Here is a 14,111-nt window from a genome sequence, read left to right as displayed (position 1 = left end):
ATCATATTGAACCGCACCAAGAAGCATCGAGAGTAGCCCCGTTAGTGGTCGGTCTTTTCCATGCCGAGGGACTGTAACCCTCCAACCACACGTCAACGCCACTCCGGGGGAAGATGAGGGGTAGACCAGACCGGCTGATGATCCCGTCGGCATGGGTGCTTCTGCATGCCTTTCGTGCCGTATATCGGTAGCACGAAGTTGAGTTTGAATGAACCTCAACCATCAACATTATCTAGGTCGCGGAACATCGAGCTCGCATTCGAAGCATCAAGGCCGTCATGACATCCGAACCCGCAAATCGGCGGGTATCTTGTAACGATCGGTGAGGTGAAATTATATGTGGTTTGAGCCGTCAAGAACAGACAGTCTGAACAGGCGTGCTCTGTTGTAGAGAGTATACGGCTGGTAACTAAGAACGCCAAGGCAGGGATGTGAGTATGTCAGTGAAGGCCAACCAACGGTCATGGTGCAGATCTGCTCCAGATACGGCGTATCAGAAGGGCGCCCGGGTCGGGGAAGCTGGTGCGTGGCCGTAAGCGTAGTAGCAAGCTTTCAAATTAGCCTGAATGAATAGCAGGCTGATATACCCCAGGCAATGCTCATTGGTCCATGGTACCCCCGGATTATGTAAATCGCCCATTGGTCGTGGTCCAGGAACTTTGCAAGAGAATATTCTCGAGCCATTTTGTATTGAATCTTTGTCCCATTCACATGGGGAGCTGTGATGGTGTCGAACAAGAGTCTTGTGGGGAGCGTTAGCGCAACGGTTGAAAAGGCTTATCTTCAGCCTGATGGTTCTGAATGGCTACGTGACGCTTCATGCCGTCCTTGGCTTCCGCCCGCCCGTGGACACTTGTTACCAAGGCTTCTCCCACCCTACCTGCCGGTGCATAGGTCCCTGTTATACCAAGATTCGACATTCGCCTTGAAGATTGCGGGGACTTGTCGTTGGTCGTTGAGCGTCCTGCACAATAACGGTGTGGTTACTGGGAATGTGATAAGACGGCCGACAGCGCCTGCAATGCACACCAAGGGTTCAAGATTCCGCCAACCTGGGTCCAGCCGTGACAGGACTTGCTATCGGGTACGCACCTGCGGATGCGGTGTTGTGTCCCAGGGAAGTCTTGTGGAAGCGATCGGGCCCGGACGCCGTCACTATCTCCCGAGCAGCTGGGCCGCAGTAGAGCCCGCCGACTGGATTTGGTCACGGCAGCTGAAGCGGCATGAAAAGCCGACAAAAGCACATTGGGGCCAACTGACTTTTAGTCGCACACCTAAATCGTTCTCAGTGATGACCAAAAACATGTGGACGAGACACAGGTATGGCGGAGACTCGAAAGGCTCGAAACCGGGTCAACCACTTGTTGCTGCAGAAGCCCACGTAACTTCATCACAGCGAGACGTAGCAGTTGTTGGATTGGTGAAAATGGCGAGAACAAAACTGCCCATGAAAAGTGGAAGAGTTGGGTGTCGCGGAGAAGAGGACGAACCCGAATTGACAGACATTAAAATGCGTCAAATTGGGTAAACATGGGCGGTGTCACTATGGATAGAACCCAATATGATGTGTTAGCATGTTCTCACTTTCCACACGTTAGCTCCGCTAGCACGGCCACAGTCCTCTAACATGAACAAACAGACCTAGCTGAGAAAGAACAGGGTAGTCGCTGTGAGATGCCGAGTGTCTTGGCAAAAGATGCACGTACCACCTTCCGGGTAAACGAAGATCAGCCCCCACCGTTCCTGTCGTTTCTCTGTTCCCCCAGATCGACAACCATTGATTGCGACTGTGACGCTGCAACGCCGCTGCGATAGTAAGGTGCCATGGCGCTACATAGAGGTATGTAGTTATGTTGTAGTCGCTGTTACCCCTCCCTTTTTGACGCGCGCCTGTTTCAAATTTTCTGTCTTTTGTTTTTTTCTTCCCTTTCGGTCCAGCGACACTTGCCTTCCTGATTCGAGTTTCCCCAATGACAACAATCCTTGAACAGCCAAGGCACGCCTGCAACATACTGACTCTTTCAATACCGTACGCACCTCGCTCGTCCATGACCAAATTGATGAGATCTGCTTTGGCCGCAGCTTTAACGGGCGATCAACCAACTGGGCAGGTCAAACTAGTCCAACACACCTCTGCCGGCATTTGAAAGATCAGCGCGGTAAACTACAAAGTGGCGATAACTTCATTTTCCGTTCAACAAAGGCCCCAACTTCCTAAATATCCCAAGGTGGCGCTACCACGCCAACAAGTCATGTCGGCAGAGATGTACAAAGCTGTGACCCAAGGACAATCTTGGCTGAAGTCCGTTGGGGATATTTCCATCCAGAAACTGTAAAGTTCAGAGGTGTAATAAACACGCTCGAAAGCGTAGTATGGAAGAGTATCAGTACCCAAGGATAATGTACTGACCATAACCCTTACTACCATTTGGCAGACTTTTCACCAATTTTGTCAGGGACGAGCCTCGTTCACAACCTCAATGAGTTGCCGTCAAGGTGCGACCTGCATTCCATTCAGTCAAACATGCAATCATCTCGCGGCAAACTCTACGCGATGCTACCCCTGTCCACACAGTATCCCGCTAGTATCCCGATGCTTGCTGCATTTGCTGCCCCTTGTTGGCGGCCAAAATGCCACGCTGATCCCTTTGAGACTTGAGTAGTATGTACAACATCACTGACTTTGACCATTACATATCCATCTTATCATCGCGCTTCACGCCGTCGGTCCATGCCACCATACCATTGAGCGTCTACCTAAACTTATTCTCATCCAGTTCCATTCTGCCGGGTCTGTACAGCTTTGCTCGGCAGATGGGTTGACCTTGTTGGCCCTTCATTGCCTGCTGCTTGCAATGGTGGGCGGCGGCCCGTACTGCGTCCAGTAGGTTGTTGGTCGCGTCGTGAGGTCATTCCACCATCGCGGGTCCATAGGGAAGCTTCCCTTCTGGTTTCCAGGCCATCATGCCCCGTAGGGCTTGGTCATATGCTTGCCCAAAATACTCACATCCATAGTCTGTTGTATGAACCGAGTTTCATCCGCAATTTCATTGCTGAATTCACAGTCTTTTTTGTTTTCGAGAACACGGACCATGAGGCGAGACATATCTGGATATCTCGGGGCTCGGGAATCGCACAAGGCTGGCGGTTAACATACCTTGAAGTGGTTCTGTTATGTTAGACAGAGGACAGCATCCCTTCCGCTTCGTCGGCTATATTTGACACTCCACAAGCGTGCGCCTCTTTCCGCTTCCGCCAAACGATTTCCTCAGTCTTTCCCATTGGGTCATCTTCGTCCTTGTCGCATCCCAGTCGATGTGGTAGTGATGGGTGGCATATGCCGTTCCTGATGGTGCAACGGTACCTGCGTCTAGTCCTGCGAACCGCAAACTGTCTCGCCTATCCTTCAGATTTGCGGCGGAGTGCGTCTAATGGTTGCCGTGTTGCCATTGGTCAAGCGATCTAACCGTTACGCTATTGGTACTTGGACCACATAGCGGACATCAAAACATTCTGCCAACTCTAGTACATATGTCATGTCGTTGAGATTCAAAGGTCAAATCAATCAATGTTAGAGCTGGGCTGGTTTAGCGGAATCATATTCTTTATGTACTCTCTCTCGAATTTGCTTCGACTTTTTTTTTTCATTGGGATCTGGGGAATGTCCAGTTCTCAGACCTTCAAGTGTACACATCCCCATGTAAACACCCCGGTTCAGCCCCAAGCTCCCCCATAGGGCATTAGCCGCCGTCCAACCAGCAATCTCCTTTTGACGACAACAAGTCTCCACTCCAAAAGGGCCTACTCTCGTAGCCGCCCAACTCCAAAAGAACGCCATGTCGAAACCGTCCAGCCACTAGCAGAGGCCGCTGCCGGCAGTACTCGCTCGTTTGGATACACTTTTTCGGTTTCAAGATCAGAAATCTGCCCTCCGTTCCTTCCTCTACCCTTGTTTCAGATCTTCCAACCCGGCAGCCATGCCAGAGTTACATCTCTACCCGCAGACATGGCCCTGCCTGACCGAGTCTACACTAGGTCGGTGGATTCACTTCTGTGGTGTTGACGTGGAGGTGGAGGTCATCTCACTTATAAGTCGACCCTCTGCTGCTCTCCGAAGCTCATCTGACGTGCATCAAACCCGACAAGTTCACCATCATCAGTATTACTCCTCTCTTCCTATTTCCTAGGTCTCATTTTCTTTTCGGGGTCTCGGTTTCCTTATCACCATCTGTGTCTCCTTGATCAAAATCGTTTGATACGAGCCATCTTCCTTTTGATACATCGAGTTTCTGCCTGTTACCTAGGTATCGAATACCATCATCTACTTCTCGTCTAATAGGTAATCACCTAATCAACCCGACACTCGACGGTTCGGCTCGGTCTCATTTCATTGCATCATTTTTATCTCTTGATTTCTTTTCTACTTCCCATCAGTAAGGAAGAAGAGATTGCCAGTCGACAAAAGCTTTATACATCATGCCTGATCTGTCCCGAACATCGGCTCATCACCACCACCAATATCAACATATTCCAGTTTCTCTCAGCCAGTCCGCCTCAACCATGTCATACTATCAGCAACCTCGCCAGGTCTCCTACTATGGGGATCTCTCCACAACAGCGGCTGCTCCTCAGATGGCCATGCCTTCATACGACGCTTATGCCGTGGGCGCAGTATCTTCGATGCAGATTCCCACTGCCACCATGGGAGGACCCGTGGGCGGCGGACCTCTACCGGCACAGCATCGCGCCTCTTCGGGTGCGTGGAACCAGGACGATGACAGGGCACTGCTCGCCCTCCGCGCCATGGGCAAGAATTGGAACCAGATTCAGCGCGAGGCCTTCCCAAATAAGACGGGCAATGCCTGCCGAAAGCGTCACGAGCGGTTGATGGAGCGCCGGGGCCAAACCGATTTCGACAGTCTCAAGCTTGAGCGCCTCAGCAAGGAGTACATGAGCATGCGTAAGGAGATTTGGAAGCCCTTGGCCGATCGCTGTGGCGAGAAGTGGCACGTTGTTGAGGCACAGGTATGTTTTTTTTTTTTTTTTCTTTTTTTTTTTTTTTCCTGTCCTCTCTCGTTCTGTTCTTATCGACTAGGAGACCTCTGACACCAAAGTTTGCAAACAGTGCATGTCCAACGGTCTCAAGAACATCCAGTCCCACGCCCGTTCATACAGCCGCAAAGAACGTTTGGCAAACGGCCAATCCTCATCAGGATATGACGATGATAGCGGCATCTCGGGAATCGGTCTGACACCCATTGATGACGACGATGTGGATGACTACAGCAGCCCCGAGCCCTCCTCTGGCTCCATCCACGGCGGCGGCGCACACTCTAGTACTTCCGGCGGCAGCAGCACCGGCAGCGGAGGCACCCCGTCTCACCACCAGGCATTCGCTCATCAGAGCAACTACCAGACTTATGGCTACCAACCCCATCACGGCTACAGCAACAGCGTGTCAAGCACGGGCACTACTGGCGGATATGCCCACCACCATGGCGGCTCGAGCCAGGGGACGAGTCCTTATATGGGTCACGGTAATCGTCTTCCTAGTGTGGGCGATATGGGAATCAACAATATCATCAATCGTGGCTCGGGACGAGATGCCAATTGAGGGTTGTCACTTCTGTCCTCATCCTTCGTCTCTTTTTTCATTATCTTAACCTGTCTTTCTACATCCATTAGTATCCTCAGGTTATCCTATCTTCTCTTGTGTTTTTTTTTCCGTCTTGTCTTGATTCGGTTTGGAAAGGGGGAGCATTGACGGACGGTTCTAACTGGGCTTACTACTACACTCACTATACCCAGTTGTGCAGCACAAGATGGCGTTCTATGGGGTACACTTGTTTTATCGTTTTTTTTTTGTTTTTTTTTTCTCTGTTTATTTCCTGTTCGGGCTCAGGGTTGTTTTCGAGGCGTTTACTTGTGTCACTTACTGCCTTGCGAACGGCGTTCAAGGCTGTTTGTTGTTGTCGTTGGGATATGCAAAGTCCTGAAGTGAGGCTTCTCAATCTCTGTCACTAATGCATCTACACATGGATCTCTGTTCGTTTGCTTATCATGGTCAAGAGGTGTCTCGTACTATATCTCTATTTATCTTTATCTCGTGCATGGGTCTTTTCATCATCGAGGCTTGCTTTATCTTCGCATATGGCTTCACTATCCGCATTTCTTAAATCCTTGCTTCTCTCAGGCATTCCTCTTGTTGTCTCTTCCACGTCATCGTCACTCGTCGGCATTTTCAGGTGAGAGCTTTCCCTACCTCTGTCTTATGAACTGAAACCTCTTTCGTTATGATTGGTATGCACTTTCATTCGTATTTCATCATCAGTTTCATCACAGAACTTTCAATAGGGGGGAAAAAAGACGGCACAGGCATAGAGACAGCATGGCAGCCATGGACAGGACGGCGTAGAACGGTGTTGATAATTCTAAGGTACAAATCCTCTGACAAACAGATATTTTCGCAATCCATAGGAATCAATTCCACTGAACATAACATCAGACAGTGGTCTCCCAAAAATCATCTCATCTTCTTTGCCCTTTCAGACCAGTCTTGTTATACAGTAAGCGCGTGCATATTTCTTCTTCTAAAATTTCCACGCGCAACTCCTCGTATTGATATAGATACATACAAAAGCCACATGTAACGACTCTTGCTTCGTCTTTGCGTTCCATCCCTTTTGTTCGAGTACTATACAACATTCTCATTTATACAATGCAAACCCTTGAGTGACGATATGCTTCTTTTTGAATACCATTTATACCATGAACCCAATTTCCTACCCAAAACACAAGATCGTACAAAAACATCACTTCTTCACGACACCTTTCACCACCTCCCCAACACCTCCCCCCTCCTCCTCATCTTCATCTTCATACACCCATTCCCCTTCTTCCTCCTCCGGCTCCCCAAAAACACTTCTCCAAACCCTCCCCCACATCCCCTTCTTCTGCGCCAGCGCCAACACCATGATCACGGGCAGATGCCACACACTAGCCCAGAACAATCCCCTCGCGCTGCCCTTATGGCCCTCGAGCCTCCAAAACTTGATCGCCTCCCAAACCAACCACGCATTAACCGGCAAACTCGTCACCGCAAAGCTCCACTCCGTCACGCCCGTGGCACTCAACCCGACACAAAGCGGGATAAACGCAAGACTATACCGCAGCGCCACGCGCCCGTTGCGCGCGGGGTTGGTCCACGCCAGCATCCGCAGGCCAGCAGCCTTGTACTCGTGTCTGATGCCCCATGAGAGAGGCATAAAGTGGGGGAATTGCCAGGCGAACAACAGGCCGGCGAATAACCACCCGCCCAACGAGCTGCCGTCGCTAGCGAAGAGGAGCTCGCGCCACGTGCCGTCGCCCGTGGCTGACTCGCCTGCTGCTGCGGCCCAGCCCATCAAGGGCGGGATACCACCGACAATGGCGCCCACCCACGTGTTCACGGCGCTGATGCGTTTGAGCGGGGTGTAAGCGCCCGCGTACAAGGCGATGTTGGCGGCGCCCAGGAAGGAGACGGTCGGGTTGACGCCAAAGTAGAGCGCCAAGGTGCCGGCGAGGCCGCAGCCTACGGCGAAAAGCACGGCGGCTTTGGTGGTGAGCAAGCGCCGGACAAGAGGGCGCGTGCGCGTGCGCGTCATCTTGGAGTCCGTGTCGGGCTCGTAGAGCATGTTGAGGGCGTTGGCGGAGGCGGAGCACAAGGTGGTGCCGGTGGTGAGGAAGAGGAGGGTGAGAGGGGAAAGGGAGGGGGCGAGCGAGGTGTCGAGCGCGGAGGAGGTTAGGAAGGAGGGGACAGGGTATAAGGCGTAGGGAACCATGGCAGATAGGACGACGAGCACGGTCAGGCGCGGCTTGGAGAGACTGAGGAGCGAGGAGAGACGTCGCTTCAAGGAGTCGGCGGGCGCAGAGGCGGCGGCGGCGGCGAGTTGCGACGAGGCATCGGGTGCTAGGTCGGCGGTGGGAGCGTCGGGGTTTATGAGAGGTGTTGGTGTTTCGCCGTTTGCTGCTGCTGCTGCTGCGGCCGCTGCGGCTTTTCGCTGAGCTTGTCGGCGACGGTGGGGGAGGAGGGTATTATCGACCGGCGGTAGGTCCGCGGCTGTCGTCGGTTGTGTTGTAGAGCTCGATCCATCGGCGGCATCGGCTGTTGTTGATGTGGTGGAAGCTACCGTGGTGCTCCGTTGGGAGCTGGCCGAATCGTGGATGCCATTGGCTTTGACGCGGGGGAGAAAGGCATTGGAGACGAAATAGCCGGCCTTGAGGCGTTGTGAAGAGGTCGCGGCTGGGGCGCGTGAAGTTGTAAGAGTCCTCCTTAGGGTACCAGGCAACCTGCTCTGTGGTACTATTACTAGTCTCGGTTGTTGACACACGACTCTGTCGAGGAGGACATTGCGTCGGAGGGTGGACGTCGGCGGCCGCATCGTTCGGGGGAGAAGATTTCAGGTGCCGGCTCGAATCGCCATCGTCCGTCGCTTTGGTAATCGAGAGAAGCGACCGGGGTCGGGGTCGGCGTTGGCGGTCCGGGCGAATTCCAGATCGAGGATAAGAGAAAATGGGACCAGGACGGGACCTGACCTGACTGGGCGGCCGAGATGGAAATCGTGAATGGGGAATCGGAGCCGGCAGACAGCGGGCGGGTGGGCGGGCGGCCAAGCCATTCAAGCAAATGCCCTGCCCTGCAGTAAAGTGCAAGTTAAGTCTGTCTCCACTTTCAAGTTGTCCCCCCACTAGGTACAAAGTCTTCGTTCTTGGGGCATTTTTGTGTATGTAGCTAGACGATTGGCATCTTCCTTGGATTTCCTATCTTCCACCAGACCAATACAATTGTCGAATTCTCCTTGTTGGTTCCAACCACGATCTCAGGTTTCGCTTCCGTTTTGCTTCAAGAAAAAATGCCCCACCGAGACAAGCTCCGTTAAACTTTGACAGCGGGATAAGCTCCCGCCGAGGTGCTGTGGCCCGTGCGCAAGGTACCAGCTCTCTCGAGTTCTCAATGCCGAACGGTGCTCTTGATCAGGACGGGAGCTTGGGTCAGTTTTGAATCATCAACTCCCCGTCAATGACGACGATTACACTCTATCATATCCTGGGGAATAGCCCCCACCCCCACCAGACGTCTATCGAATGACCGACATATGACCGCCTCTTGCAAAACTGCAGAAAGCACAGTGAAGAATTTCTCGAATTTCAAAAATCTCAACAACTGAAGAACCTTCTGTCTTCTAGAGAGCCGGCGCGTTCACCCGCTGTAACATCGCGGCCATGAGCGGCTTGAATGTCTCTTTTAAGCGCCGGTTCTCGGGGAAAGGGCGTCTAAGTCGCCAATGTCGCCGCTTGTCTTTCACGGTGCCTCCCTTACAGGAATTAAACGCCACAAGCCCGCGCAATCCGTCTCGTCTTGGATTTGTTGACATGCCTTCGAGGATCGGTTCATGCTTTGTCTCAAGTGTCCCTCCGTTTCAGTCTATATCCTACCAGGATAGACAACCTCTACAAGGAAATTATCTATTTCAATTCTCAGCCTCGCAGCGGGTTGTGCCATCTGCAATCTCCCTTGCTGACATGGGCGCCTAGCACAACGTCGAGGAGTCTACCATCTTTGATCACAAAGCCCTTCCACCAAGGTCACGGGATGTGTGGTTACAGTTTCGTTACCTGACGGCAAATTCTTACAGAAGTGAATCGCTCCAAGGGTTAAAAGCGAAGTTAGTCCGAGGCCTCAACAGTTCGGCTCGCGGACTGTCCTTCAGCGTCTTTCTCTGTCCTTCCTTTTGACTTTGAAGTCATTTGTCAAACCAGAGCAGGCCTGAATCGGCCCAATGGTACGTTAGGAAATCCAGAAACCGAGGCACGTATCAAGATATATTTGATGGCCCTCTCTACGGGTGGGTGTATGGGTCGCTTGAAGCGCGTCTTGATCTCAGGATTCATCATATACCGTTTCGGGTCGATTTCAGCGTGATTTGGCTACAGAGTAGTTGACCTTATGAGTGGTACACCCAAAGACAACCTCCAACAATAAATCGGACCATATCAGTTCAATCGGGTATGGTGTAGCGGTAACATCGTTGACTCTCACTTCTCAGGAGTGACTGCTCTCTCAACAGCCCCGGGTTCGACTCCCGGTATCCGAGTCTCCTAATCTTTTTGTCTTTTTTTTTCTTCTTCTTTCTTGTTGCTGTTCGCATGGTCCATCCCTTCATTGTTGTGCTTGCTAATTCTACACTATCGATTCTTGCCCGTCAAATCCCGTTCTGGTTGGACCCCTCTTCAGTTTCTGTATGTACTGCGTATTTTATCCCGTAGCCGACTATGAAACACCAAACAGCGGTGCCCTACCTAGTACACTACCCGGCGATAGATCGGCCTAATGTCGTCATCGCCCAGGCCTTGGACAAATGGTCCCTGAACGAGTGGTGGGAGATCGACATGCAAATCAGGACATCCCAGAAATAGAACTCCGCCTTCACTTTCCCATTCCACGTACTCTATCCATCGACTCTTGCCATTCACATCGATATATTTTCTACGTACGGTCTATCGCGGTCCATTCATCCTGCAACTCCCCCCCTCCTGTACATACATACTCAGAACACCGAAGCTGTACAACAAAGTTCCACCAATCACGATGGCTTCCCTCCTCAATCAGCTTCGTGGCTTGACCACAGTCGACTGTGACACTCTCGACGCCCATGGTGAGCAACACAATACGGCCATCTCCGCCGAAAACAAAGTAACACGCTTTGACAGTCGCGCGCATATACGGTCCTTTTGCGGATTGTACATCGAATCAGGTATGTCTATCTGTCTACCCTTTTCACGGGGCTCCAATACCACCAAGCTCAGCGTAACCACTCCGTCGGTGAGACACAGAAGGAAACACACAGCATTGCTAACACGACCCAGGCCATTGTTCTTGCTGAAATAACCAAACTTGACGCCAATGGAAAGCTCATCTACCAAACACTGATCGACGAGATCATTCCCATCGCCCACTGGATGTTTGGGAACCAGACCGATGCTACGGTAGAAGAGCTTGCCTCCGAGCTGCTGGCCGTTGGCCTCGCCCTGCGCTTCATTCCCCATCTGAACGGCTTCATTCACATCCAGACCAACCCAAAGTGGTGTTATTCCACCGAAAAGACTGTCAAGAACGCCGAGAGTAAGCAAGCCTACACTGAGCCCCAACTCAATATAGCCAATCTCTCTGACCAACCCACCCATCTACCCAGGAATCGTCGCCCACCTCAAACACCTCGCCCCCGACTTCGATACCTCGCGCATATGCATCAAGATCCCCGCCACCTGGGAAGGCCTCCAAGCCTGCCGCGAGCTTGAGCGTCGGCACTCCATCGCCACTCTAGCGACCATCGTCTTTAGCATGGAGCAAGTCGCCCTCGCCGTCGACGCCGGCTGCCGCTACGTTGCGCCCTACGTCAACGAGCTGCGCGTGCACTTCGACGCCACCTACACGGACGCAAACAAGGACCGGGCCGCCCTCTTTTGCGGCGCGGCGCAGCGCTACTGCGACGAAGTTGCTTCCTCTGCTTCTGCCGCGGAAGCCGCGCATGGGTCCTTGAATCTGCAGATGCAGACGCAGGTCATGGCTGCTTCCTTAACGAGCGTGGAGGAGGTGATGAGGCTGGCCGGGGCGGTGAAGCACATCACGGTGAGCCCGCCGCTGTTGATGGAGCTGGAGGCAACGCCTGCGGCGGGATGGCCGGGTGCGAGCACGGTCGGGGCTGCGGCAGCGATTACGGGCTCGAGGGTGAATGGTGATGCGGTCAGGTTGAGGGAACTGGTCAGGGACCAGAGTCAGTGGCGGCTGGCGTTCACGAGGGCCGAGGCCGGCGAGAGTGAGAGGAAGTTGGGGCAGGCTATTGGGATTTTTTGCGACATGCAGGATCAGCTTGAGAGGTTGGTGAGGAGGTGGGATTTGACGGGGAAGAAGTATGCGAGAGGCTAAGTGGGTGGGCGTGTGTTTCATCGTTGTACGTGACATTGGCCTTGCTTTTTCTGCCTTCCATTTCGAAGTTTGGACCCGGCGTGTCTGGCGTTGGGTTGGCAAGTCAGGAACCGAGCAGCGTGGAGCGTTGCTCTCTCTGGAGTGTAGACATGCTGGACATGACTTGATTTGGAACATCCAGGTTGATATGTTAACCGGCGAAACAGTCTTGTAGGCACCGACTGGAATCCTCGCCTTTCTTTCTCATCTAGAAAAAAGTCATTCGCTAATGTAGAGACGACCATCACCCATGCTTCTTTTTCTCTTCTCTCAAACTTGACGCCACAGATTACTTTGACGGGACCTGAAAGTTCGACACCAATGCTGTCTTCCATTTGATTGTAGCTCAATGGGACGGGATTTGCGGTCAAAGGATAACGTCCATTGATTATTGGAAGCGAAGCTGCAACCTGGAGGGATATCTGTTGGTTGATGATGATGATGATGATGAGAAGAGCGAATTCCGAGCAGATGTCTGCCTGATGCTCTGGAGCATCGATCTATACTAACAAACCACAAGAACTGGAAATGTTTATCAGCGAACCACCGCGTGCCCTCTCTTTGAACCAAATTGATGTGCTCTTGCCGAGTGACAAATGCCAGCATCAACACCCGCGACAGCAGTCAGCGCCGTATGAGACATGGCGACGTCGTCGCAAAACATCGCGCCGGCATGATGCCGCTATCGACGCAGTCAATTTATCTCGCTCGACCCGTACCTGCATTTCTCCCGTTCCGTGGAATAACGCCGCAACGTGCTCGGCCGCAGCATGCAGAGGGGGGGGGGGGGGGGGGGGGTATACACTGCAGTGCATGGCATCAACCCATCCACTGCACTGCACGCCCGACTCCGTCAATGATCGACTTTCACGTTCACTCACCGGGTTCACTCTTGTGACATGCTCATAGGACGGAAATAGATTGAAACCCAAACTCCATCAGTCCGGGCTTTGAAAGAGCAAGAAGTCGAGGGTTTGCGCTTGAGGATGCACAGCGGATGACGTTGTTTGATGTCTGCCCCTTTTTGCCAACCCGACAGCTTGAATACGGCCTCTAAACACCCACTATTTAAGTATGTGAAGAGAAAAGGAGAGAACATTTCTTAGACCCCGTATGGCTCGTCCCGTCCTTTCGACAGCCCCAAATCACAACAATTTTCAGGTTCGAAAAAACATCTTCAGCCGTTAAACGTCCCGGTTCCAGCGTCATTGATTGAGCGAGGAAGCACCCGCTTCGTCTCTTCGTGCCGGATCGGTGTCATGATCATCTGATAACTCGCCCACCTACGTCTAGCCGGAGACCTGAGGTTAGCCGAGCGATTCCTCATGAGCTCACGAGATCAACAAGGATGTTCCCCAGGAAAGGAGCTCAGGGTATGCCCGCCAAGCCGTTGGTTCCCCGGATAAAAAGAAGCCATTGTCCCCTCCCGCTTCCCCGCAATATACCTCACACCAAGCCCGGGCATCTGGGGGATCGCTCGGTCCGCCTTTTTTTTCACCCCCCCAAATCTTCGCTTGTTTCGATTACCCGGTCCACATCGCTCCTCATCTTCAAGATAGCCTCGTTCTTGGCTTTTTTTTTTCTGACTTTTGATCCTAGCCCAGGAGCGATAAACATACGTGTAGATACTCTAGGCTGGGCTGATAAGTAGGAAATTCTTTGGTCTCCGGTTTTTTGGGTAACCATGGCGGGGTGGGCATTTACCGTTGGACATTGTTCAACTTGACTTTCAAAAGGCCCCCTCCCCCCAAAAAAAGAAAAAAAAGGATGCTTCACGTTTGGCACCCCCACACTGAAATGCGGGTTACATCCTGAGATTGCGGGACGAATGTCCCTCGCCAATAACCTCACCGACCAATTATAAAGTAACCAGATCTTTCCCCCCAGAACCCCAACCTCGCTCGCTGGCCCTTCCCCAAGCTTCATTTTATCCGCTGTGCCAGTAGCGATCCGCCGCCTCCATCTCCAACTTTGGTACCTGGGGGTAAGGCAGCGTGGTCGAGGGTGGTATTTGCCGGTTCACTAGCCTCTCTCGTGAGAAAAGCGAGCTAGATCGACAGGGTCAACGACGACCTTCCGGAAGAAACGAATGCCACCTATCCGAACG

General features: G+C 52.5%; 4 protein-coding genes and 1 non-coding gene across 5 annotated transcripts; 3 read left to right on the top strand and 2 right to left on the bottom strand.

Annotated features, from left to right (window-relative positions):
• Positions 1-665: 665 nt before the first annotated feature.
• NCU06139 (hypothetical protein) lies at positions 666-2,143 on the bottom strand (the record flags this gene model as incomplete). The annotated part of the gene is made up of 4 exons (XM_954908.2): positions 666-964; positions 1,093-1,194; positions 1,707-1,830; positions 2,132-2,143. 4 exons carry the CDS (start codon positions 2,141-2,143, stop codon positions 756-758), a joined length of 447 nt encoding a protein of 148 aa, XP_960001.1. The 3' UTR covers positions 666-755.
• A 1,875-nt stretch (positions 2,144-4,018) lies between these two features.
• Positions 4,019-6,158, top strand: NCU06140 (hypothetical protein). The gene is made up of 2 exons (XM_954909.2): positions 4,019-5,025; positions 5,126-6,158. The coding sequence occupies exons 1-2, from the start codon at positions 4,477-4,479 to the stop codon at positions 5,612-5,614; spliced, it is 1,038 nt and encodes a 345-aa protein (XP_960002.2). The 5' UTR covers positions 4,019-4,476; the 3' UTR covers positions 5,615-6,158.
• A 654-nt stretch (positions 6,159-6,812) lies between these two features.
• Positions 6,813-8,389, bottom strand: NCU06141 (protoheme IX farnesyltransferase; the record flags this gene model as incomplete). The annotated part of the gene is made up of 2 exons (XM_954910.2): positions 6,813-8,328; positions 8,370-8,389. 2 exons carry the CDS (start codon positions 8,387-8,389, stop codon positions 6,813-6,815), a joined length of 1,536 nt encoding a protein of 511 aa, XP_960003.2.
• A 1,652-nt stretch (positions 8,390-10,041) lies between these two features.
• On the top strand, positions 10,042-10,133 carry NCU15323. The gene has a single exon. It is a non-coding gene; the product is annotated as a tRNA-Glu (tRNA).
• A 265-nt stretch (positions 10,134-10,398) lies between these two features.
• NCU06142 (hypothetical protein) lies at positions 10,399-12,548 on the top strand. The gene is made up of 4 exons (XM_954911.2): positions 10,399-10,694; positions 10,750-10,793; positions 10,906-11,161; positions 11,232-12,548. The coding sequence occupies exons 1-4, from the start codon at positions 10,628-10,630 to the stop codon at positions 11,963-11,965; spliced, it is 1,101 nt and encodes a 366-aa protein (XP_960004.2). The 5' UTR covers positions 10,399-10,627; the 3' UTR covers positions 11,966-12,548.
• The last annotated feature ends 1,563 nt before the right edge of the window (positions 12,549-14,111 follow it).

The sequence above is a fragment of the Neurospora crassa genome, linkage group VII (genome assembly GCF_000182925.2).
Source record: "Neurospora crassa OR74A linkage group VII, whole genome shotgun sequence".
NCBI classification, from domain to species: domain Eukaryota; kingdom Fungi; phylum Ascomycota; class Sordariomycetes; order Sordariales; family Sordariaceae; genus Neurospora; species Neurospora crassa.
Note: the sequence above shows the minus strand (reverse complement) of the source record. Positions and strands in the feature narration are given on the sequence as shown.